The following is a 26,118-nucleotide window of genomic DNA, read 5'->3' on the forward strand; positions in this document are numbered from 1 at the left end:
CTGTAGACTTGTGAATCCTCACAGCGCGCACAGTGCACGCTGTCAGGATTCTGTAGCGCTGGGAGCTACCAGGCGCATTACCACAAGTAAGCGATTTCCATACATGTTGTCACGTGCCGACTAGACGTGCCCAGCCATGCTCAATACAAGTGAATCGTGCGAGGCAGGACATGTCTAGTTGGAATGCGGTTGGAACTGCCGTCCAATCCCAGCGCCCGCAAATCTTGACAGCGCTGTGTGTGCTGTGAGGATTCACAAGCCTGCAGTCATCTAGAATTTGCAGACCCGAACCTCAAAACCCAGACAGGTGACTACAAACTAAAGCTCCACCCGTCTGGACAACCCCTTTAATAGGTGGTCTTGCTTGCCTCAGCATTTATTCAAATAGCCAATAAGAAGGTAATTGATAAGTTACACATTTATACGATATCACATTTTTAATTCGAACTGTAAACTACATCTTCTCATTTTAAAATAAACTTTATTAACACCTAAGTCAGGACAGAACAAACAAATGCGCAACGTAAAACCACGTGTTCCTCATTTGCACCAATCACCGTCCTCTATATTTTCCGGTTGCTAGGGCGGCGATCAAACATAAGGAAGGGTAACCAGGTCGAGTTGCACTCTGGGAATAGTAGTTTTTCTCTTAGCAGAGAATCATTTGACAACGGCTGCGCTGTAAACTTTAGGACTACAATTCCCAGAAGTCATCGCGCTGCATTAGAAACGGCTGCTGATACAATCTTAGACCGTTCCGAGCTCCTAAATAACCGGGGAATTTGGCAGAAGGTAGGTGACGGTCACTGCAGACGCGGCCGCATGCTCCACATACAAGGTCATCAGATGCAGGCCTCACCAGGTCTACTTCTGGGAAAGCTGGATGACAAACAGGATCACTTCTCCTTATTGCACTTGTCACTCAGCTTTCCTATTATTCCTAAAGCTACATAAGAAGCAGAGTATGGATGCAGCTCTATGTGTTGATTTGCATAGAAAAAAAAACCTCTTAAATAGAATTCTTGAACTTGATGAGACTGGTGGATTTATTTTGATAAAAAAAATCCAGCTCTTAATGGCTCTTTGGAAAGTTCTTCTCCCTCCTCCCCGCCCCTGACATTCATATCCAGCACTCAGCCTTCATTATACTATGAAGACTATACAAGCCAATCTGAAATTGTTTGTGTTTTTTTTAAAGTAAGTACACCAGTCTCATCAGGTCTAAGATGTTTTTAGGAAATCATGCAGTTTTTTTCTGCCCCATTGAGTGATTCTTGGCAGGATAATGTCACTTAGATCCATAGCAGAGCAAAAAAAAAAAAAGTTAAATATCCAGAATTCGCAGAAACGGGATTTTGGATTGTCGTCGGATTTGACGCAGAATCTGCTCTGAAATCCGTGTCAAACCCTACAGGTGTGAACGTAGCCGTACGATGTGCTCACACTGGGTTTTTACAGCATTTTATGAGTGGTCCCAGCTGTGAGACCCCCAACTAGTGATGAGTGAATGTGCTGGGATAAGGTGTTATCTGAGCATGCTCGGGTGCTGAACGAGTGTCCTCAGCACGCTCTAAACCTGCTCTATCAAAAATCTAAAATAAATTACCGTAACCCAATCGGTAAACGGTGCAGTAAGAAAAGAGGATGGAAGCATCGAAATTAAATGGTTTTTCGGCCGCTGCAACGTTGCGATCTAATGCAACAAGAGGCGACTGAAACGTCGTATCTGCACAAAAATGGTAAAAACCGTCAGCTCAGGGCGCAAAATATAAGCCCTCACCCATCCCCAGGTCCCAGAAAATGAGAACGTTAGCGGGCCTCGAAAAATGAATTTTTTATTTATTTTATTTTTTTTTACAGATTTCTGTTTTTTTTTTTTAATTAGTTAATTGAAAAATAAAAAAAGTGATTAAAAATAGGTATGGCCGTTAGAAGAAGGGGAGGGAAAAAAAGGGAGACCACCGAAATATCAGCGCCTTCTATACAGAATTCATTACACTATGGGAAGACGATACCCTGGCAGCTTAGAGCGGCGACAGACAGCGTGTGGGCAGCACGTGGGCGCACTGCGCGGAAGAGAGGGATCAGATGTCACCGTGGTTGTCTGATACAATAGAAATACACAAAACCAAACAGAGACGCCACAATACCGGGATGAGCGCGGTCAGGGACGCAGCCGACGGTCCGCCCATGTGGAAGTATTAGTTTGTGTGTACTAGTGATGAGCGAGCGTGCTGGGATAAGGTGTTATCTGAGCATGCTCGGGTGCAAACCGAGTGACTAAAGCGGTGCTCCAAAAATATGTCTGAGTCCCCGCGGCTGCATGTCACGTGTCTAGCGGCTCTTTGTTAGGTAATCCCTACACGTGTTGCGCCTGTCGAACAGCCGTGAGACATGCAGCCGCGGGAACTTGGACATGCTGATAAAGTTTAGTGTTGAAAAAAAAAAGTCCTATTCTACAGAATCAGGTAGCGTAGCAAAAAATGCTGAAAGAAGTGACATTCTCCATCCAAGCAAAGCAGCAAAATCCCGAGGACAGAAAAGCAGTGTGTGCGCAGGAGATTTCCGAAATCTAATGGACTTAGCTGGTACTGTAAAAAGCAGCTGAAAATCATCATAAAAAAAGCTGCAAAAAACATCTAGGTGTGAACGTAGCCTGAAAAAGGCTAAACTTGGCTGCAATTTTTTTTTGCAGGATTTGCTGCATTGTTTGCTGCGATGTTCCTGAGATTTCTGCACCGAAACCGCAGCAAAACCTGATACTTTCGATTTTGCTTCTTACGGGTGAAGAAATGCTGTAAAAACGGAGCACTTTTCCAATTCAGTCAGGAAAAAAAAAAAACAATGCGCGGGCAGGAGATTTCTGAAATCTCATGGCTTTTTCAGGTTCGGTAAAAAGCAGCTTTTAATTTGTATTAAAAAAAAAAACGTGGCAACCCCCCCCCCCCCACTGCTACTTATTAGACAATATTCCAATCAAGGTTCTTCTGTACTTATTAGGCCAGGTTCACATAGCAGGAATGCAGTCAGTTCAATGCGTAGCGATCGCATTATGTGATCCCGCTAGATGCTTCATTTGCACTAGCAGTGACGGACCCCGGACGCTGCACACCGCGTCCAAGGGTCTGATGGCACATCACTAACGCATGCGCTCGTCTATAGGAGTGTATGGGTGCGTTAATGCCGCTATGTAACGGATGCGTTAAACGCAGCGCCTGAACGCTATGTGAACCCAGCCTTGGAGCCTAACTACCAGGATGACTATGATCTCTGAACGGCTTTTCCAGATACCCCAATTTCGCATCTCGTAAACAATCAGACTTCGAGTGCGAAACAATGATTTACAATGGTGTGGAGCCGTCCTCTCGACTTTCTCCAAAAGCAGCACCTCCAACATATCGTTGCAAAAGACAAGCTTTCTATTAGGCCATGTGCCCACTTTGCAGAAATACTGCAGAATTGTCCGCAGCATTTCCACAACTCCCTGACGTGGTTAAAACGCATGCGGAATTCGCATGCGTTTTCCCGCAGAACACAAGCGTTTTTAGCTTGCGGAATTCAAGGACTTTTCCAAGCGATTTGAAGCATTGCTTGGAAAGGTGATTGGACAGGTTGGTCACACTTGTCAAGCATAGCGCTTGACAAGTGTGACCAACTTTTTACTATTGATGCTGCCTATGCGGCATCAATAGTAAAAGATAGAATGTAAAAAATAATTTAAAAAAATAAAAAAATAGGGATATACTCACCCTCTGTCGGCCCCCGGACTTCTCCCGGCCCTCAGCGACGCTGCCGGCAAGCTCCGTTCCCAGGGATACATTGCAAGCATCACCACAGATGACATAGCGGTCTCGCGACCATGACGTCATCTGGGGTGATTTGCGCAATGCGACCCTGGGAATGGAAGATGCTCTCAGCGCCGCGTGCAGCTGTGGCGCCCCTGAGGGTTCAGTCGCCACAGAGGTACTGCACCTCCTCCTGAGGTGTGGTGCCCCACCATCCAGGTAAGGTGGAGACACCTGACCACACTCCAACACCTGCATCCCACACAACATAGTAGTGTAGCAAAGCACCTTTGGTGGCTCCCTGCTTGGAACACGAAGGGTGCTGGGAGGTGGGTGGAGCTAGTCTGCACAAGAGAGCAGGAGATTATTAGGACTAGGTCAGTCTGTGAGAGAAGCTCCCCTGAGAGGGATGGATGAAGGGAGTGCTGCAGCAGACTTCAGTGACCCGAGTCTGCTGGCACCGGAAAGAGATATTCAGAAAGCCTGACTCTCCATAAGAAAGATAATTTTGTACGGAACGTAAGGAGAAGAAGAGAACTAAGGATTAGGGTTAGAGCAAAGCCCCTCCTCAACTTCTAAGCGCAAGGCCGGGGTCCGGTCCCCGAGGTTGTATGGATACTAATGGTCCTGTAGCAGACACCGGAGGAATAGAAGTAGTGACCACTTTATTCCCACACCAGACTTGGGGGCACAACAGCAACGTGGGTGAGCCGGGACTAGGTAGTAAGGAGTCCCCGAAGCAGGCTACAGCTGTCTGCCGTACAAGTAGAGTTCATAGGAACATCTGACAGGAGGAACTCCAGTGTAACTCAGTACTGTGAGTACTTCAAATAGGCGCTAGAAGGGAGACGTTCAGAAAAAGCACATATGTTGGCAGAGTGTTGGAACGGAGTACTTCATCTTGCCTGGAGGTTGACTGAGCTCCTGACCTGGAGGACACGGCATGGATGCGGGCACCTGTACCTGCAACAGACTGTGAGTAAAGCTTTGGAACTACATGCCATGGTGTCCTCCACTTATTCCTGCGCCAACCCACTCAGCACTGCTACACCTTCGTGCCTAATACTGCGCCATCCACATCTCCCCTCACCGTCACTTCATCTACTCTGCCCTGGGACTACAGCCCTGCCTGTGGAGGGCTACACCATCCTTGCTGCACCACACCATCTGTCCCAGAGGATCTGTCTGCAGCATCGGCTTACATCTTCATGGCCGAACACCACAGGTGCTGTCACGAATCATTCACTCATAAACTTTAATCATCAGCCACACCATTCTTTTTACATGGGCGCCCAGGGCCACGGACTGGGTCACCGCTGCTGTGACACTCTCCTTTGAGAGACTGGCCTGGTACCGAGTATCCCACATCCCTGGGAGGGCGACCCATTGCGCTGAGGACTCCAGGGGCAGACAGAGGGCGAGTATATCCCGATTTTTTATTTTAATTCTATTTTTAACAGGAATATGGTACCCAGGGCATGGAGGACAGTCTCCTCTCCTCCAGACCCTGGGTACCATCCGCACATGAAGCGCTCACTTTACACATGGTGGGCACAGCCACATGCGTAAAGTGAGCGTTTCAATGCAATCCTATGGGTGCGGAATCGCCGCAATTCCGCAGATTTAATGGACATGCTGCGGATTTTACAGCGATGAGATTCCGCAGCGGTAAAATCTGCAGCATGGGCACAGCAACTGCGGAATCCCATAGGATTGCATGGGAATGTGTTTTTTAAGCGTTTCTGCTGCGGCAAAAACGCGGTGGAAAGGCTTAAAAAACGCCAAGTGGGCACACAGCCTTAAAGTTACAATCTCTGATTCCTAAGATAACCTCCAAGATATACCCCAAACTCCTTCACCCTGAAATGCATTTTAAACCATTATACCTCTCCTCTTGGGAAGCTGAATTAATAATCTCTCTATCTCCACAGGAGGTTCGCTCAATTTTAACAAATTTGCACAGCTTTTCCCGGTGCGTACTCCTACAAGAAAACTCTTTTAAAGTTCTCTCTAGATGGTGTAGAACACCAGAAAACCTGTTCCACTTGGGCCTAAGCAAATCTTCCCAGTGCTGGAGATGCCAAAAATTTAAAGGCACTCTAACACATATCTTTTGGTCATGTCCTGCAATAGAGAACTACTGGAAGGGCATTAACAAAGCCCTTCGAATCTTAAGGGCTGATAAATAGAAATATGTCAGCAGCAGAAAGTTTACTCTCTCTTCCACCTAAATACTACACCCCCAAAAAACAGAACTTGGTTCCGCTACTATTGGGAATAGCTAGGCATTTGATACCACTACACTGAAAGCAACCCTGCCCTCTAACTCTGAACGAATGGGTTAATAAAGTTAACGATATCCAGAGACTAGAAGAGTTATCTAGCTGGGAAACTCATACTCACAATTCCTCAAAATCTGGCAACCTTGGACTAAGAATTCCCAGAGACTGAGAACTCCCCTCTCATTGGGAACATCAGTCCGCCATTGAACTCTTCCCCATCTATTGATGAGTCCATATTATTAGCTGCCCATTATCTGTACATTTTTCACCTTTCCTGCTGCAGTGGTCGAGCTCGACGTCCTTTATGCTACGCCTTTCCCGTCGCCTCTCTTGCATCCTTGTAGCTCCTGCTCCCCCTTCTGTCACCCAATGTTGTGGTTTAATTTTTTTTATATACAAGGCCCGCAGATACATACTTCTGTGTTACACACTACTAGCTTTGATGGTTCTGCCGTTTGCCTTCTCATATGATCAGATTTTTGACTCCGCAAGCCTAGTTATTTTCGCTACCAACGCCTGTTTGCCTGAACCCCCTCCCCCCCACCCCCGTTTTTATTTTTCTATTTCTTTTTTCGGACTGTCGTTTATAGGTACTGTGTAGTGATTCCACAGTTTATACTATCCAATTTGATTTATGTCGATGTTTGATGACTCCACAGGGCTGTGGAGTCGGAGTCGTGGAGTCGGAGCCCATTTTGGTGGAGTCGGAGTCGTGGAGTCGGAGCCCATTTTGGTGGAGTCGGAGTCGGTATCAGGGAAATTGAGGAGTCGGAGTCAGAGGTTTGGCTTACCAACTCCACAGCCCTGGTTTGACAGTCACGGGGGACCTTCAGCAGGACCCTCTCTACCAATAGCTCCCCAAGATTGTGTCGCGAAGGAGGCAGTGCATGTGTGCACCAGCAATTGACAAAATGCAAGTAACTGATGTTGATGGGTGCAGAATATCTGCAAGGTCAAAAACTCACCAAAAGTTGCTGTCAGAAATGGACAGCAAGAGAGATCAGAGCTCTGGTCACTGCTGTTGGCAGCGGGTGCTGGATGTATAACACAGCTGGCACCTGCTGGGTATGGAGCAGGCCCAGCTTCTGAGCCCGCACCTGAAATACTGGGGTACTACTATGGTAGCAACATATTAATGACTTATCTGATATCGACACAATTGCGATGTGCTTAGATAGTTTAATGAAGGGTGGCGTGAAGTGTAAAGTCTGCAGCACTTTTTGTGGGGTTAGTGCTGATTTTACCCTTTGAAATGAAAAGGTCTCTCCATATTTGGTGCAGGTTTTTCAGCAGCGCATCTGCTGCCTATGGACGTGTGCACACATGGAGTATTTGCAGCAGATTTTTCTGCACCAAAAATCAGGAAAAAAAAACCCGCGCAAACTTTTTTTGTGCTTTTTTTTATACGTTTATCCACCACCCCATCTCTCCCGGTTAATTTGAAAAGGTGAAAAATGCTGAAAGAATTTGACGTGCTGCAAATTAAAAAAAAAAAAAACTAAAACCTTTGATGGTTCAAATCTGCAAGTTTAAAAACAAGCAGCGGGTGCATGAGATTTCAGAAAAAGCATTTTTCACCTTTGAAAAATACTCTGAAAAGAAAAAAAAATGCAGCACGTAAGCAAATCCTATATGGATATGTAGAGATCAGTGTTTCCATTGCAAGGGGTGTAAGGAGACTTATAGGCCTGGCAATGCACCTCTTGGAAATTAAATATGGAAAACTTTAACTTTGAGTAGGTGGCACTAGAGGTCTAGTTCTCTTCCTCTCCGAAGAGGCAGTTTGCATATTTAATTTCTCAGAGGAGCATTGCATGGCCTATAATTCTCCTTACACCATGTTGTCATTCTCCATAAGGAGAGACGTTACCCCTCAGACTCCTTTTCAATGCGTAAAATCCGCTTGAATCTCCTTGCAGAAATTTTCAGCGTTGCGTAAATGAGGTTGTTGTGATTTCTTCTACTGTACATGGCTGCTACAGTATTACGCTCCAGATTTTCTGCATGCAAATCCACCCATGGACCCAAGGAGGGTGAGTAAAGCACAAATTATTATTTTTTTTTTTAGAAACTAAACTCCTGTCAAGTTACACATCTACACAACAATTCTGAGCAGTGGGGTCCTATAGTTTCTAACATGCCCCCCCCCCCGGTAGCTACACCTATGTACAGTGTATTATGCACCCCTCATACTTTATATTTGCAGATACTTCCCTGTATGTTTGCAGGGTCTGGATAGTGACTATTTCAATTTATGACCACCTGAGTTATTTCACAAGGTTGAGGAAATGAAGAAATGTCTTCATGGATTCAACGCGGTCACTTCCTTACAACTTGCTATGTGGTCATCATCAATTTTGAAAAAAAATAAAAATTTTGAGCTAGAAAGCAAATTAAATTATCGAGAACATCGCGCTCAATATAGAGGCAAAATCAACTTATGCTGGCGCAGAAGGCACAAATCCTGCTTAGGTTATACATATCGCTTAGTACAGGCAAGTGCCCACGGCGGCTGCTAGATGCCGGCGTACTCGCAGAGCTTTTGTAGCAGAAGATGCTATAGGAAAACACTGGCAGAGTTTTTCTTGCAGAAAGTCTTCTTTGGCAATTTTCTTGTCATTTTTCTTTTTTTTTTTTAAATTTAATTCTGTAGATAAACTACTGGGAGCTGCCGGAAAAATCGGAAGCTCAAAAAGAAGGGACACGGGGCGAGGAAACGTTTTGGCATTCCTGTGCAATATGTTGGTTCTTTTTGCCGTTTTCTTTTTGAGGCTGGTTCAAAGCGGAGTCAGCTTGATAAAAATCATCGGGTGCACATAGTCAAAGAGTTAAAAAAAAAAAAGGCCCATCTATGTGCGGCCCATGTTTTTCGGTTCGGATTCCTGCAGTACTTTACTCAGCCCTCAACAGGGCAGATAAAGTACGCCTGCACAGGAGCCTCGGCAGAAGTAAGGAGGAGGACGTCATCGCTACAAGATGGGAGGCGCCGGACCGGACCGCGACACCCATCGCACCGGACCACCCCGGGTGAGTATAATCAGAATGCTGTAGACAAGCCCCTGATGGCGGTGGCCGCATCTTATAGGCCAAAAATGAGGTCACAGATTCCCTTTAAGTGCATGTACGGTGTGTGAACAGATGCTATGAGGGTCATGATTTTAAAGAAAATTTTGTATGGGCAAACCGGTGATGATTGGATTAGTGAGGAGGTGAGGTAATAGGCCAGTCTAAAGTAATGAAATTTTAGACCACGCTTAATTCTGTTGGTATTGGGGGTTAATCAAAGGGGTAGTGCATTCCAGAGAATTGGCGCAGCACCCGAATACTATTGAAAACGAGAACTTGATGTTCGAATTATTGAGATTTTTAGTTGTAAGGCATTATCAGAACTGAGGGCACATGTAGGGTGGTAGACTGAGACATTGGTGGAGATGTAGGGTGGTGCTGATCTGTGGAGCGCTTTGTGGATGAGCGTGATAAGTTTATATTATACTCTGTAGCGGATGAGCAACCAGTGCAATGACTGGCACAGGGTAGAGGCGTCAGTGTACCAATTGGAAAGGATTATGATCCTGGCTGCTGTATTCAGGACTAGAGATTGGCAAACCCGAACAGTAAAGTGTTGGTGCACAGACCCCGAACACAGGACTTCTCCAGGAAGTTCATGTTACTGTTCGGGTTTGGCACCCCGAACATCGGCTGTTTACCAATCTGTAATCTGTGTGACAACGCAAGAAACACCAGCGGCTCTGATCGGCAGTAAGATCATTACCGCTGGTGAGAGAGCTGCGGTTCCCACAATCTCAGAAGAAAGCGTGAGCCAGCAGTTGTGACCGGCGGTAAAAAGTTTACGACATGTCACAGGCTTGGCTGATGAGAGAGTACTACTCTCATCAGCCTACACCCGCTGTCACTGATAACAGCGTGCGCAGACATAGCTGATGGGAGTTTTCATCAGCCAGCGCCTGTGCTGTAAATAAATTAAAAAAAATGACATGGAGTCTCTACTATTTTTCGTAACCAGTGCAGGCAAAACTGACAGCTGTGGGCTGCAACCCTCAGCTATCAGCTTTATCATGTCTGATAATCAAGAATAGAGGGGTTCCATGCCTTTTTTTTAAATTATTTAAATAAATAATTAAAAAAATGGTGTAGGGTCCCCCCATTTTTGACAACCAACCAAGCTAAAGCAAACAGCTAGGGGCTGGTATGCTCAGACTGGTATTCTCAGGGGACATGGGCTTCAGTAGATTAGGCAAAACGGTGAGTGTAACTGTGCTTTTTTATTTCAAATAAATGTGTCAGTGTCTTTCTGGCAATTAAAAGGAACCTGTGAGCAGGATTATGCTGAGTAACCCACACACAGTGACAGGTTGGCGCCGTAATACTGATTAAAATGATACCTTGGTTGATGAAATCCATCTTGTGGTTGTTGTTTAATCTTTATTTTCAGTTAATGAGATTCTCGTGCCCCTATTTTACATACTGTATATCAAATATTTTGAAATATTTTTATTTTATTTAGTGATATAAATTTCTTCTAGAAAAAAAAAGTCTTCCTTTAAATGGCGCCGGCCGCGTCTGTGCAATAGCATAATTCGTAACATGATGTTATTGCGCAGGAGCCACTGCCGGCGCCATTTTGCTGGAGGAAAAAAAATTGTCTCCAACAAGATGGCGCCTGCGCAGTAACATGTATCGGTACATAATAGTGTTAGAATGAATGCAGTTATGTTATTAAAATACAAAGTGCACAGACGTTATAATAAAGTGTCACGTAACATGCGGAAAAAGTTGCAACGGGTAATCTCGCATTTTAGTGTCCTGACATCATAGCGGTTTTCATGTCGGACTTGTATGGTTACAGATGACTCATTATGGAAGATGCATCACCCTGATAATCCAGCTCCATGACAAGTATAATCCGGAGGATCAGAGTCTGGAGCACTTCCTAGAAGAATCAATGGAGGAATTTCAGGTAAGAGTATGTGCTCTGTTATGCCTCAGACTCATACATGCTATTGGGGAGACCTCCCAGTTTTAAGATCTCCGGGGTGCTGCCGAAACATCCTAGTAAAGCAGAGATTCTGGAAAATATCCTGTGGATTCTCCGCGGGGGAGGGATTAAGAGAGAACATCAATTTGGCTCATAGGTTCCCACAGAATTAAGAATCATCTGTTTTTAGGGACAGAAGTCGGGAACAGGAGCACCCCACCCAGACATTGCTTAATTAGGTAATTAATGGACTTACCTTATCAGCCTATCTGTATATATAAAGCTGAGTGTATGTGTGTGCGTATGTATCAAGCCATGCCCACTCCACATAGCCCCGTCTACTGGAGAGCGGCGTTGCAGAGGAAAGTGCGGGATGCGGGTGGAGAGCAGAGCTGCGAGGGAGAGACCAGTACGCGGAGAGCGGGGCTGTGGAGGGAGAGAGCGGGGCTGTGGATGGAGAGCGGGGCTGTGGAGGGATAGAGCGGGACGGCGCATGGAGAGCCGGGCTGTGGAGGGAGAGAGCACGCCTGTGGAGGGAGAACGTGATGGCAAGTGGAGAGCGGGACCGTTAAGGGAGAGAGCGGGTGGAGAGCTGGGCTGCTGAGGGTGAGAGTGGGACAGCCAGTGGAGACTGGCTGCGAGGGAGAGAGCGAGACCTCGAGTGGAAAGAGGGGCTGCGGAGGGAGAGAGCGGGACGGCCAGTGGAGAGTGGGGCTGCTGAGGGAGAGAGCGGGACAGCCAGTGGAGACGGGCTTCAGAGGGAGAGAGCGGGACAGTGGATGGAGATCGGGGCTGCTGAGGGAGATTTCTGGATGGCGGGTGGAGAGCTGGGCTGCGGAGGGAGAGAGTGGGACGGTGAGTGGAGAGCTGAGCTTCGGAGGGAGAAAGCGGGATGGTGGATGGAGAGTGGGGCTGCTGAGGGAGATTGCGGGACGGTGAGTGGAGAGCTGGGCTTCGGAGGGTGAGAGCGGGACGGTGGATGGAGATCTTGGCTGCTGAGGGAGATTGCGGGACGGCGGGTGGAGAGCTGGTGCTGTGGAGGGAGAGAGTGGGACGCTGAGTGGAGAGCAGGGCTTCGGAGGAAGAGAGCGGGACGGTGGATGGAGATCTTGGCTGCTGAGGGAGATTGCGGGACGGCGGGTGGAGAGCTCGTGCTGCGGAGGGAGAGAGCGGGACGGCCATTGGTTACTATGTCCAGGCAATGCCGGGCTCTTCAGCTAATTCTTGAAATAATTCCAGTCTATAATTCAACTGATACTCCGCTCTGAGTAATCTGAGAGGAGCGCCCCCTTAGGGCAACAACCCTATTCAATTTGAATACATTTGTATTGAATGTGTCATCAGAAAATGACCTATTTAACATTTTTGGTACTATTTTACTATTTTCTTTTTCATTTTCCCATGTCACTATTGTTACTACTGTAATAACAGAAAGAGTCAGAAATCTTGCAATTTTCACATTGGCCTCTAGGCTTTATACTTCTCGCGATATTCCTGTTTTGTAAAGAAGACTTTCCAGAAGTCTCAATATCATCACATACAAGATTTCAATGACAGATATCAGCTCTGTACATAGCAGATAAAACAGGATCCTCTCATGTTCAGAGCACACTACCATGGCTGAAGACTTTTCAGCAGTTTCATTATTATCACAGACAGGAAAGGTAACACCTCTATATACAGTATATAACACAGGATCCACCATACACAATAGGTGTTATCACAGCTCACCTCCATATACGGTACGTATATAACACAGGATCCACCATACATAATAGGTGATGTCACAGCTCACCTCCCCCTGTACAATCACTGATAACACCTCTATATACAGTAGACAACACAGGATGCGCCATTCATACATAATAGGTAATGTAACAGCTCACCTCCCCCCCTCTGCTCACAATGACCTTTGCCCAGATCAGAGAATGCTTATTACAAGCAGGCAATCCCTGCATGTGTTGCGGCTGTCGAATAGCCGCAAGACATGCAGGCGCGGGGTCTTGAGCATGGTATTCCAGCACACCGAAGACACTCGGTCAGCACCCGAGCATGCTCAGATAACACCTTATCCTATAACACCTTATCTGACCACGTTCGCTCATCACTAGTAAATAAACTATAAAAACAAAACGTTTTGTGTGTTGTGGTTACTGAATAGTAGTTACAGTTACTCATCTCTGCTGGGTCCAGTGTTGGGGTCTGTGTCTTTCTTCTGCCTCAGCTGTCTCTGTCTGCTCTTATGGGTTTCTATGGTAAGCCATAGAATAGCACAAGGCACTCCTGCAGCATTAGTGCACAAGTAAGGGCCCAAACTTTTGTAAAAAAAAAAATTGCAGGGTGCCAACTACCTGAATACTCAGGCGGCAACCTGCTGGACCTGTAAAGACGGGGAGTATCATGCCACAAGAGCTTACGCTGACTTGTGATAGAAAAACTTGGCACTCAAGAAAAATGTGATTCAAGGTGATTTATTCATGTGCAATCCACAGACAAAAGCATAATGTTTCGGCCGAATCATTGACCTTCATCAGATTATTATTATAGCGCCTTTTATTCCATGGCGCTTTACATGTGAGGAGGGGTTTACATATTAAAAACAAGTACAGTAATCTTGAAAAATACTGGTACAGGAGGAGAGAGGACCCTGCCCGCGAGGGCTCACAATCTACAAGGGATGGGTGAGGATACAGTAGGTGAGGGTAGAGCTGGTCGTGCAGCGGTATGGTGGAACGAGGGTTACTGCAGGTTGTAGGCTTGTCGGGAGAGGTAGGTCTTCAGGTTACTGTGTAAGCAGCACAAAAGCTGTAGTAAAATGATAATTTCATTTATATAACACCAACATATTCCACAGCACTTTACAATTAAAGCCAAGATAACGAAAGAGCCCTGGTTTTGCTGAGCACTGATGTAAGTATGGCGCTAGCATGATGATAATTCATTTTTTTTACTTCTAACACCGCGATTGATACATCTCATGAAGGTCAATGATTTGACCAAAACGTTATGCTTTTGTCTGTGGATAGCACTTATGAATAAAATACCTTGAATCGCAATTTTCTTGAGTGCCAAGTTCTTCTATGTTAAGCCGATACGCTTTTTGACATCATATTCCCTGGTTTTACAGGAAGGCTCAGGCTGCAGGATGCCACCTGAGTATTCAGGTAGTTGGCACCCATATCTGGACAAAGGTAAAAACAATCCTCAGAGTGTGAGCGGTTATACAAACCGTTGGACTTTCTATAGTGCCTATACACCGCTCTGCTTGAGGATAAGATGGGCCTCCTCTGACCCCCAACTCCTGCCAGAAACTCAGCATGAGAATGTAGATCCATTCAACGTCCACCAGTCGTGTGTCTCCCTGTATATGCTATGGTGTGTAGGGGGTCCGACCACCGTGCACAGCGTGATCTGGTTTCCAGCGATCTAACAACTGTCAGAGCAGAAGAAATATCCTAATTGCTCCTGCGAGACGTCTTAATCATTTTACAGAAGGTTTTTGTATGTCTGCCAGCGGTGGAGTGACATTCATAATGAGTCATTTAATTGTGCACTTGAAGCCTGCGCGCTCGTCTCACTTACCGCGAGCTCCAGACAAGGAGATCTGATATTAGAATGTCAAACAGATGTAATTTGGAATCATAAATCTGTCTCCGGCAAATCCAGAAATGTAATTGAAATCCCAATGAACATCTGAATCATTCGCTGCCTCCGAAAAATTCTGAGTATTTCTGCGCCGGATGTCAAAGTCTTAATCCACGTTTCAAGAAGTGTTATGTGCTTGAGGTACGAAGTGGCATCAGTGATTTCCGTGGAATCTCCGTCCCGCCGTGGTCAGTACAGATTTCTACTCGGAGCGAACGCCAGTCACCGATATCACAAGTCGATCAATTACACCGGCCGGTGCAAATTACTCCCCTGTGTACACAGGCCTGAGAGTGGGAACGGCTACCTATCTGCCAGTGTATAACGGTCTTAAAGGGGTTGTCCAATGTTAAAAAAAATTTAAGCCTGAAGTCACATCCAGTGAAGCGCTCTTCTAGTCTTCTGACCTCTGCAGACGATTACATACTACAGCGGTGCTAGAACTTCCAAAACAGGGCAGACACCGATTCTGGAGCGACCTGAACTGCATACGGGGAAGGACACAGGAAGGGGAGCATGCCTCCATTTATCAACTTTAAACAATCTCTAAAAAAAAATTGCTATGGGGCAACCCCTTTAAAGTGGTTGGTTAGGTGTATGATATGGCTTACCTATCCATTTTTGGTCATTAAATTTATATCAGTGGGTCCTGACAGAACTGGAATAGCGCAGCTTTGTACAGTGTGTAATGGACGCTGCCGGGTGCTGCAGTTCAGATTACATTCACATTAATAGGAGCTGAGCTGCAGGACTCGGTAGAGGCCACTACACAGTATACGGAGCTGTGATGTTCCGGCTTTGTTCACTGTTTACATCCATCCGCGATGATGGTAGCAGCTGATTGTTGTGAGGGCCAGGTGCCAGACCTCTACTGATCTGATGTTAATGACCTCCCCTAAAGGATAGATCATCAAAATTATAAGCATGAACAATCCCTTTAAGATAGAATAGTTGATAACTTGCTGATCAGAGACTGTCTGGTTGCTGGACCCGCACCGATTGGCAGAATGGGGAATTTTTATCCCCTGATGTGGAACGTTTATCCCTTTTATTAAAGTGGAGCGGATAGTCAGACACCAAACAATGGCCCCATTCATCCTCTATGGGGCTGCCGGAAAAATCCGAGCACAGCGCTCAGCAGCCCCATAGGAAATGAATGGAGCAATGGTTGAGCATGTGCTCTGCCGCTCCATCCAGCGCTCGGCTGATCTTCCGGATTCCTATTAGAATGAATGGAGAGGCAGTGCGCGTGATCGACTTCCACTGCATTCAGAGCCCTGGTTCTAAGGAAAGTGGGGGTCAACGGCGATCGGACCCTCAAGTATCGAAAAGTTATCCCCTATTGTTTGGATAGGAATTAACTTTCAAACTTGAGAACGCCTTTAATGCTCCAGACCAGCAAACTACCTGAACTTCTGCTTTTATATAGGTCACACTTGTTGATGAACTATTAATCCAGAGCATTTGATTAGCAGCAGCGGGCTTGTAATTACCCTCTAAATTCCTATGGAACCAGTAAGGGTGTACTTACTTTTTTTTGATAAATATGTAATGGCGCCCTGTAATTTGTTGTGTGTTGTTCTCCCTCCGAGGATGCAGTTACTTCATTTTAAGACTTTTTATTTTTTAATGGGACCTTTAGTCACTCTAAAAAGCTTTTAGTGAAGAAGAAAAAATATTTGCATTGTCATTAATAATATTTCCTCATGCGTCTTGTCGTGAATGCTGCAGAACCGGCCACCCAACTCCAGGGAATATTTTGCCCTGAAATCACAAAGACGTCTTATGTATGACGTGTATGTGCAGAGGTTTCCCTGTTGACCTCACTGACTGTTTCCACAGATGATGGCAGTCAATATGGTGCTTCTTGTACTCTGTCAAGACTGGCGACATGGTGACAGTCATGGTGAATCTGCCCCATGATCTAATACCACCACAAATCTATATATTATGAACTAGGCTATTAGTAGCTCAACAATATTATGGTGAAGACTGCTTTATATTGTTACTTTAGGCACACCCTTTATGAGGGCGGAATAAATTATTCATTATACACTGCTCAAAAAAATAAAGGGAACACTCAAACAACACATCCTAGATCTGAATGAATGAAATATTCTCATTGAATACTTTGTTCTGTACAAGTTGAATGTACTGTCAACATAATCACAGAAAAGTCATCAATGGAAATCAAATTTTTTAACCAATGGAGGCCTGGATTTGGAGTCACGCACAAAATTAAAGTGGAATGTAATGTCCTTAAAACAAGTCAAATGATGCTCAGTAGTGTGTGTGGCCTCCACGTGCCTGTATGACCTCCCTACTGTACAACGCCTGGGCATGCTCCTGATTAGTCGGCGGATGTTGTCATGAGGGATCTCCTCCCAGACCTGGACTAAAGCATCTGCCAACTCCTGGACAGTCTGTGGTGCAACATGACGTTGGTGGATGGAGCGAGACATGATGTCCCAGATGTGCTCAGTCGGATTTGGGTCTGAGGAACGGGCAGGCCAGTCCATAGCTTCAATGCCTTCATCTTGCAGGAACTGCTGACACACTCCAGCCACATGAGGTCTGGCATTGTCCTGCATTTTGAGGAACCCAGGGCCAACCGCACCAGCATACAGTCTCACAAGGGGTCTGAGGATCTCATCTCGGTACCTAATGGCAGTCGGGCTACCTCTGGCGAGCACATGGAGGGTTGTGCGGCCCTCCAAAGAAATGCCACCCCACACCATTACTGACCCACTGCCAAACCGGTCATGCTGAAGGATTTTGAAGGCAGCAGATCGCTCTCCACGGCGTCTCCAGACTCTGTCACACATGTGCTCAGTGTGAACCTGCTTTCATCTGTGAAGAGCACAGGATGCCAGTGGCGAATTTGCCAATCCTGGTGTTCTGTGGCAAATGCCAAGCGTCCTGCACGGTGTTGAGCTGTGAGCACAACCCCCATCTGTGGACATTGGGCACTCAGACCATCCTAATTGAGTTCGTTTCTAACCATTTGTGCAGACACATGCACATTTGTGGCCTGCTGGAGGTCATTTTGCAGGGCTCTGGCAGTGCTCCTCCTGTTCCTCCTTACACAAAGGCTGAGGTAACGGTCCTGCTGCTGGGTTGTTTCCCTCCTACGGCCCCCTCCACCTCCACATCTCCTGGTGTACTTGCCTGTCTCCTGGTAGTGCCTCCAGTCTCTGGACACTACGCTGACAGACACAGCAAACCTTCTTGCCACAGATTGCACTGATGTGCCATCCTGGATGAGCTGCACTACCTGAGCCACTTGTGTGGGTTGCAGAATCCATCTCATGCTACTGGGGCGCCCTCCCAGGGCTGTGGGGTACTCGGTACCGGGCCGGTGTCAGCGGGGAGTGTCACAGCAGCGGTGACCCGGTCCGTGGCCCTGGGCGCCCAAGTAACGGGGGGGAATGGAAATGGTGGAATGTAGTTGATTAAGTGAATAGTTCGTGATGCCACCTGTGGTGTTCGGCAAGTGAGATGTTAAGCCGACGCTGCATGCAAATCCTCTGGGGCTGGTGGTGTGTTGCAGCCAAGATGGTGAAGCTCCCCACAGGTGGAGCTGTAGCCCCAGGGCAGTGTAGATGTAGGGGCAGAGGAGAGGCACAAGCAGTGTAGAAGCTGGTACCCAGATGTAGCGGTGCTGGGTGCGTTGGCGCAAGAATAATTGGAGGACACCAGGGCTTGTAGTTCCAAAGCTTTACTCAGTCTGTAGTACACACAGGTGCCTGCCTCCGTGCCGTGTCCAATAATTCTTGTAAGTGCTGGACACCGCTCCCAGCCGGGATCTCTTGCAGTGTCCTTTGATTGGAGTCATGCTCCAAAGGAGGTAGACATTATCTTCGCAAAGTGTTTATGTAAAACCAAGAGAGGGCACCTAAAGAGGTGCAAACTATATACAATAACAGTTCTGGACCATTCAGCGTTCATGATCTCTGCAGTTCAAGTGTGAAAGCTGCCATTACAACTGGGCAACAACTGGAAAAACAAAACTAAACCATGATGGTCAAAATAAGAAACAAAAGGCACAACGGTGCAAATACCCTCCTGGGTAACGAGAGTTATTTTAAAGAAGCATCTTGACTAATTGTTGTCCCCTCCTGGGGTTTCTGGACTGGAACTGCTTCTAGGGGAAATACTTTGGGTGGCTTCGTCTTGTTGCTGGTTGCTTGCCATAGGGCATGGTGGTGGCAGCTGGTGCGATTGCTGCCTAGGGCACTGAAGCTGTGGTTAAGGGAACCAATGATGCATATCAATGCCCATCAGCTGTTCCTCATTGGTGGGTGGTTCCGCTGCTCTGGTACGAGGCCTGACATCTGGGGAAGCCGCAGCCTGTTGGCGCTGGTAAGCGGCTACGCGGGGGCTTTGCAGCCAAGGAGTCCCGATGTCACTATCCCAAAGTGACCTAGACTCCTCCAAGCCCTGAAGATGCCGGATCGTGCGCGCCTGTTCTAGCCGTACCCTTCTCAGTAGGGACCTCTTCCACCTCCCCATCTCCGACAGCCTAGTGCCCCCAGCTGACTCTTCCAACTGCCCTATTTCAAGTTCCTGCAAGCCAGCCTCTGACAACGTGAATTCGGGGGGCAACCCATTAGAAGGGCCGGGGTATATACCTGGTGCCTCCCAGTGGTGCGGTCTCTGCTCCGGTGCAGGCATAGTGGTGGTGGACGCCGTTCGCTGGGATGCCGGGGACGGCGGTGGAGCTAATGGCGGCTCCGGGTCTGCAGGGGTCTCTGGAGGGACCTGCGCGGCCACGTCAGGTCCGGACGGGAGCTTCTCTTCCTCCGCTTCAGCTCCCAGGGCCTTGTACAACTCCTCCGGTGGTAGCGGCAGAGAGGGAACACTATACGCTGCCGGTGGTATGGCAGCGGTTGCAGGCTCCACAGAGTCTGCCTGGAAAGGTTCCGGTGCAGCAGCGGCGGGTACCGGTAGTGTGGGTACCGCAGGTGTAGGCCCCTCCTGGGCGCGCTGCAGCTTTAAAGTCCATAGCGCTTCCTGCCTCAGTTGCAGGCGGCACATCAGCTGGGCTATTTCGTCCTCCAGCTGCTGGCGGTTCATCTCGGACACTGGGTTGGAGCCTTCAGCCATGGCGCCGGGGAGGTCCAGCATAACCTCCTCGCACTCCGCAGGCCTCCTCCCTTCTCCTTCCAAGATGACGTTCAGGCGTTCTTCTTCCTGTCTCGGCTCTTTTCCCACCACTGGCTTCCGCTCCTCCTTCTTGGGGCGGCGTCTTCTTCCAACTCCTCCATATCAAGCCAGTATACGAACCCCTCGGGGGGGTGGGCCATGTTGCCGTTGCATAGTAACTCAGGCAGGGGAGGCCCAGGACAGTTCACGGTCTTTTCTTAGGGCCTCCCATGTTATCACGCCCTTCTTCACCACGCCAGCAGCCATTTTTAACCCCTTTCTGCCATCCGACGTACTATCCCGTCCATGGGACCTGGGCCCCTATGCCCATGGACGGGATAGTACGTCTAACGCGATCAGCGGCGCCCACGTGGTGAGCGCCGCTGATCGCGGCCGAGTGTCAGCTAATTATCATAGCTGACACCCAGCACAATGTGTCAGGGGCGGTCACGGACCGCCCCCGACACGTTAACCCCTTGCACACCGCGATCAAACATGATCGCGGTGTACCGGGGGTTAAAGGGAAGCATCGGCAGGGAGGGGGCTCCCTCCGTGCTTCCCTGAGCCCCCCACGGCAGCGCAATGTGCAGCGCTGCTGCGGGGGGCTCCTTTCCTTCAGGCCCCCGAATCCAAGATGGCGACGGGGGCCTGAGGAAGCTGGCTTCCTCAGTGCCTGCAAAGCGCAGGCATGAGGAAGCCTTCTGCAGTGCCTGTGTCAGATCGCTGATCTGTCACAGTGATCTGTGATGTGACAGATCAGCGATCTGTCACAGAACAGTGATGTCCCACCTGGGACTATTTAATAAAGTAAAAAAAAATGTTAAAATAATGAAAAAAAAATCGCCAAATAAATTAGAAAAAAAAAAAATATTCCCCCAATAAATCCATTTTTTGGAAATAATAAAAAAAAAAACAATAAAAGTACACATATTAGGTATCGCCGCGTCCGTAATGACCCGCCCTATAAAACTGTCCCATTAGTTAACCCCTTTAGCGAACCCCTTAAAAAATAAAAATAAAAAACGAAGCAAAAAATAATGATTTATTATCATACCGCCAAACAAAAAGTGTAATAACGCGCGATCAAAAAGACGCATATAAATATCCATGGTACCGCTGAAAACGTAATCTTGTCCCGCAAAAAACGAGCCACCACACAGCATCATCAGCGAAAAAATAAAAAAGTTATAGCTCGCAGAATAAAGCGATGCAAAAATAATTTTTTATATAAAATAGTTTTCATTGCATAAAACCGACAAAAACATAAAAAAATGACATAAATGAGGTATCGCTGTAACCGTACTGACCCGAAGAATAAAACCGCTTTATCAATTTTACCGCACGCGGAACGGTGTAAACGCACCCCCCCAAAAGAAATTCATGAAACGCTGGTTTTTGTTCATTCTGCGTCCCAAAAATAGGAATAAAAAGCGATCAAAAAATGTCACGTGCCCGAAAATGGTACCAATAAAAACGTCAACTCGTCCCGCAAAAAATACGACCTCACATGACTCGGTGGGTCAAAATGCGGAAAAATTATAGCTCTCAATATGTGGTGATGCAAAAACTATTTTTACAATAAAAAGTGTCTTTTAGCGTGCGACAGCTGCCAAATATAAAAACCACCATAAATAGTAAATCAAACCCCCCGTTATCACCCCCTTAGTTAGGGAAAAATAATAAAATTAAAATAAAAGTATTTATCTCCATTTTCCCGTTAGGGTTAGGGCTAGGGTTAGGGCTAGGGTTAGGGCTAGGGTTAGGGCTCAGATTAGGGTTAGGGGTGTGTTGGGGTTAGGGTTGGAGTTATATTTGGGGGGTTTCCACTGTTTGGGCAAATCAGGGGCTCTCCAAATGCAACATGGCGTCTGATCTCAATTCCAGCCAATTCTGAGTTGAAAAAGTCAAATGGTGCTCCATCCCTTCCAAGCTCTGCCATGCGCCCAAACAGTGTTTTACCCCCACATGTAGGGTATCAGCCTACTCAGGACAAATTGCAAAACAATTTTTGGGGTCCAATTTCTCCTGTTACCCTTAGGAAAATAAAAAATTGGGGGCAAAAATATCATTTTTGTGGAAAAAAATGATTTTTTTATTTTCACGTCCGAGTGTTATAAACTTCTGTGAAGCACTTGGGGGTTCAAAGTGCTCACCACACATCTAGATAAGTTCCGTGGGGGGTCTAGTGTCCAAAATGGGGTCACTTGTGGGGAGTTTCAATAGTTTAGGTACATCAGGGGCTCTCCAAACGCACATGACACCCGCAGACCATTCCATCAAAGTCTGCATTCCAAAACGTCACTGCTTCCCTTCCGAGCCCCGACGTGTGTCCATACAGTAGTTTTCTCCCACATATGGGGTGTCAGCGTACTCAGGCCAAATTGGACAACAACTTTTGGGGGTTCAATTTCTCCTGTTACCCTTGGGAAAATGAAAAAATTGGGGACTAATTGATCATGTTTCTGGAAAAAATACGAATTTTTTATTTTCACGCCCGGGCGTTATAAACTTCTGTGAAGCACTGGGGGGTTCAAAGTGCTCACCACACATCTAGATAAGTTCCTTGGGGGGTCTAGTTTACAAAATGGTGTCATTTGTGGGGGGTTTCCATTGTTTAGGTACATTAGGGGCTCTCCAAAGGCAACATGACACCCGCAGACCATTCCATCAAAGTCTGCATTCCAAAACGTCACTACTTCCCTTCCGAGCCCCGACGTGTGCCCATACAGTAGTTTTCTCCCACATATGGGGTATCAGCATACTCAGGACAAATTGGACAACAACTTTTGGGGTCCAATTTCTCCTGGTACCCTTGGGAAAATAAAAAAATGGTGACTAAAAGATCATGTTTGTGGAAAAAATACGAATTTTTTATTTTCACGCCCGGGCATTATAAACTTCTGTGAAGCACTGGGGGGGTCAAAGTGCTCACCACACATCTAGATAAGTTCCTTAGGGGGTCTAGTTTCCAGAATGGTGTCATTTGTGGGGGGTTTCCATTGTTTAGGTACATTAGGGGCTCTCCAAAGGCAACATGACACCCGCAGACCATTCCATCAAAGTCTGCATTCCAAAACGTCACTACTTCCCTTCCGAGCCCCGACGTGTGCCCATACAGTAGTTTTCTCCCACATATGGGGTATCAGCATACTCAGGACAAATTGCAAAACAATTTTTGGGGTCCAATTTCTCCTGTTACCCTTAGGAAAATAAAAAATTGGGGGCAAAAATATCATTTTTGTGGAAAAAAATGATTTTTTTATTTTCACGTCCGAGTGTTATAAACTTCTGTGAAGCACTTGGGGGTTCAAAGTGCTCACCACACATCTAGATAAGTTCCGTGGGGGGTCTAGTGTCCAAAATGGGGTCACTTGTGGGGAGTTTCAATAGTTTAGGTACATCAGGGGCTCTCCAAACGCACATGACACCCGCAGACCATTCCATCAAAGTCTGCATTCCAAAACGTCACTGCTTCCCTTCCGAGCCCCGACGTGTGTCCATACAGTAGTTTTCTCCCACATATGGGGTGTCAGCGTACTCAGGCCAAATTGGACAACAACTTTTGGGGGTTCAATTTCTCCTGTTACCCTTGGGAAAATGAAAAAATTGGGGACTAATTGATCATGTTTCTGGAAAAAATACGAATTTTTTATTTTCACGCCCGGGCGTTATAAACTTCTGTGAAGCACTGGGGGGTTCAAAGTGCTCACCACACATCTAGATAAGTTCCTTGGGGGGTCTAGTTTACAAAATGGTGTCATTTGTGGGGGGTTTCCATTGTTTAGGTACATTAGGGGCTCTCCAAAGGCAACATGACACCCGCAGACCATTCCATCAAAGTCTGCATTCCAAAACGTCACTACTTCCCTTCCGAGCCCCGACGTGTGCCCATACAGTAGTTTTCTCCCACATATGGGGTATCAGCATACTCAGGACAAATTGGACAACAACTTTTGGGGTCCAATTTCTCCTGGTACCCTTGGGAAAATAAAAAAATGGTGACTAAAAGATCATGTTTGTGGAAAAAATACAAATTTTTTATTTTCACGCCCGGGCATTATAAACTTCTGTGAAGCACTGGGGGGGTCAAAGTGCTCACCACACATCTAGATAAGTTCCTTAGGGGGTCTAGTTTCCAAAATGGTGTCATTTGTGGGGGGTTTCCACTGTTTTGGTACATCAGGAGTTTTCCAAACGCGACATGGTGTCCGATCTCAATTCCAGCCAAAAACGTCAAATGGCGCTGCTTCCCTTCCGAGCTCTGCCATGCGCCCAAATAGTGGTTTACCCCCACATGTGGGGTATCAGCGTACTCAGGACAAATTGCACAATAACTTTTACGGTCCTGTTACCCTTGGAAAAATAAGAATTGAGGGTGAAAAGATCATTTTTGTGGAAAAAATATGATTTTTTAATTGTATGGCTTTATGTTATAAACTTCTGTGAAGCCCATGGGGGTTCAAAGTTCTCACCACACATCTAGATAAGTTCCTTAGGGGGTCTAGTTTCCAAAATGGTGTCATTTGTGGGGGGTTTCCACTGTTTTGGTACATCAGGGGTTTTCCAAACGTGACATGGTGTCTGATCTCAATTCCAGCCAAAAACATCAAATGGCGCTGCTTCCCTTCCGAGCTCTGCCATGCGCCCAAATAGTGGTTTACCCCCACATGTGGGGTATCAGCGTACTCAGGACAAATTGCACAATAACTTTTAGGGTCCTGTTACCCTTGGGAAAATAAAAATTGGGGTGAAAAGATCATTTTTGTGGAAAAAATGATTTTTTAATTGTACCGCTGTACGTTATAAACTTCTGTAAAGCCCTTGTGGGTTCAAAGTTCTCACCACATATCTAGATAAGTTCCTTGGGGGGGTCTAGTTTCCAAAATGGGGTCACTTGTAGGGGGTTTCCACTGTTTAGGTACATCAGGGACTCTCCAAACGTGACATGGCGTCCAATCTGAATTCCAGCCAATTTTGCATTGAAAAAGTCAAACGGCGCTCCTTCCATTCTGAGCTCTGCCATGCACCGAAACAGTGGTTCCCCCCCACATATCAGGTATCTGCGTACTCAGGACAAATTGCACAATAACTTTTGCAGTCCAATTTCTCCTGTTACCCTTGGTAAAATAAAAAAAATTGAACCTGAAGTATTATTTTTATGAAAAAAAGTTAGATGTTCATTTTTTTTTTAAATATTCAAAAAAAATTCCTGTGACGCACCTAAAGGGTTAATAAACTTCTTGAATGTGGTTTTGAGCACTTTAAGGGGTGCAGTTTTTAGAATGGTGTCACTTTTGGGTATTTTCTATCATATAGACCCCTCAAAGTGGCTTCAAATGTGATGTGGTCCTAAAAATAAAATGGTGTTGTAAAAATGAGAAATCGCTGGTCAACTTTTAACCCTTATAACTTCCTAACAAAAAAAAATTTTGGTTCCAAAATTGTGCTGATGTAAAGTAAACATGTGGGAAATGTTAGTTATCAAGTTTTTTGTGTGCCGTATCTCTGTGATTTAAGGGCATAAAAATTCAAAGTTGGAAAATTGCGAAATTTTCAAAATTTTCGCCAAATTTCCGTTTTTCTCACAAATAAACGCAAGTTATTTGAATGAAATTTTACCACTAACATGAAGTACAATATGTCACGAGAAAACAATGTCAGAATCACCGGGATCCATGGAAGCGTTTCAGAGTTATGACCTCATAAAGGTACAGTGGTCAGAATTGTAAAAATTGGCCCGGTCATGAACGTGCAAACCACCCTTGGGGGTGAAGGGGTTAATGTTCATTTTACAGTCTATTAAATTGGGTCTTCGGCACATCTTCAAAAACTTTAAGTCTTAGGCACACAGAACCCGATGGCATCGGGTCTCGTCATCCTGTTTGTGACGCCAAGTTGGGTCGCCCTCCCAGGGCCGTGGGGTACTCGGTACCAGGCCGGTGTCAGCGGGGAGTGTCACAGCAGCGGTGACCCGGTCCGTGGCCCTGGGCGCCCAAGTAACGGGGGGGAATCGAAAATGGAAATGGTGGAATGTAGTTGATTAAGTGAATAGTTCGTGACGCCACCTGTGGTGTTCGGCAAGTGAGATGTTAAGCCGACGCTGCATGCAGATCCTCTGGGGCTGGTGGTGTGTTGCAGCCAAGATGGTGAAGCTCCCCACAGGTGGAGCTGTAGTCCCAGGGCAGTGTAGATGTAGGGGCAGAGGAGAGGCACAAGCAGTGTAGAAGCTGGTACCCAGATGTAGAGGTGCTGGGTGCGTTGGTGC

The 26,118-nt window shown here is 46.5% G+C and overlaps 1 protein-coding gene across 2 annotated transcripts in view; it reads left to right on the plus strand.

Annotated features, from left to right (window-relative positions):
- The first annotated feature begins 615 nt into the window (after nt 1–615).
- CFAP99 (cilia and flagella associated protein 99) overlaps nt 616–26,118 on the plus strand; it is a 62,371-nt gene continuing 36,868 nt past the window's right edge. The window contains exons 1-2 of one of the 2 annotated variants that reach the window (XM_073574458.1): nt 616–792; nt 10,935–11,045. In XM_073574458.1, the coding sequence (XP_073430559.1) occupies nt 10,935–11,045 (111 nt within the window). In that variant the 5' untranslated portion in view covers nt 616–792. The remainder of the gene's footprint in view (nt 793–10,934; nt 11,046–26,118) is intronic. The other variant, XM_073574459.1, reaches the window with a different exon arrangement.

The sequence above is a fragment of the Dendrobates tinctorius genome, unplaced genomic scaffold (genome assembly GCF_039654945.1).
Source record: "Dendrobates tinctorius isolate UK_male_01 unplaced genomic scaffold, ASM3965494v1 ptg000039l, whole genome shotgun sequence".
NCBI lineage: Eukaryota > Metazoa > Chordata > Amphibia > Anura > Dendrobatidae > Dendrobates > Dendrobates tinctorius.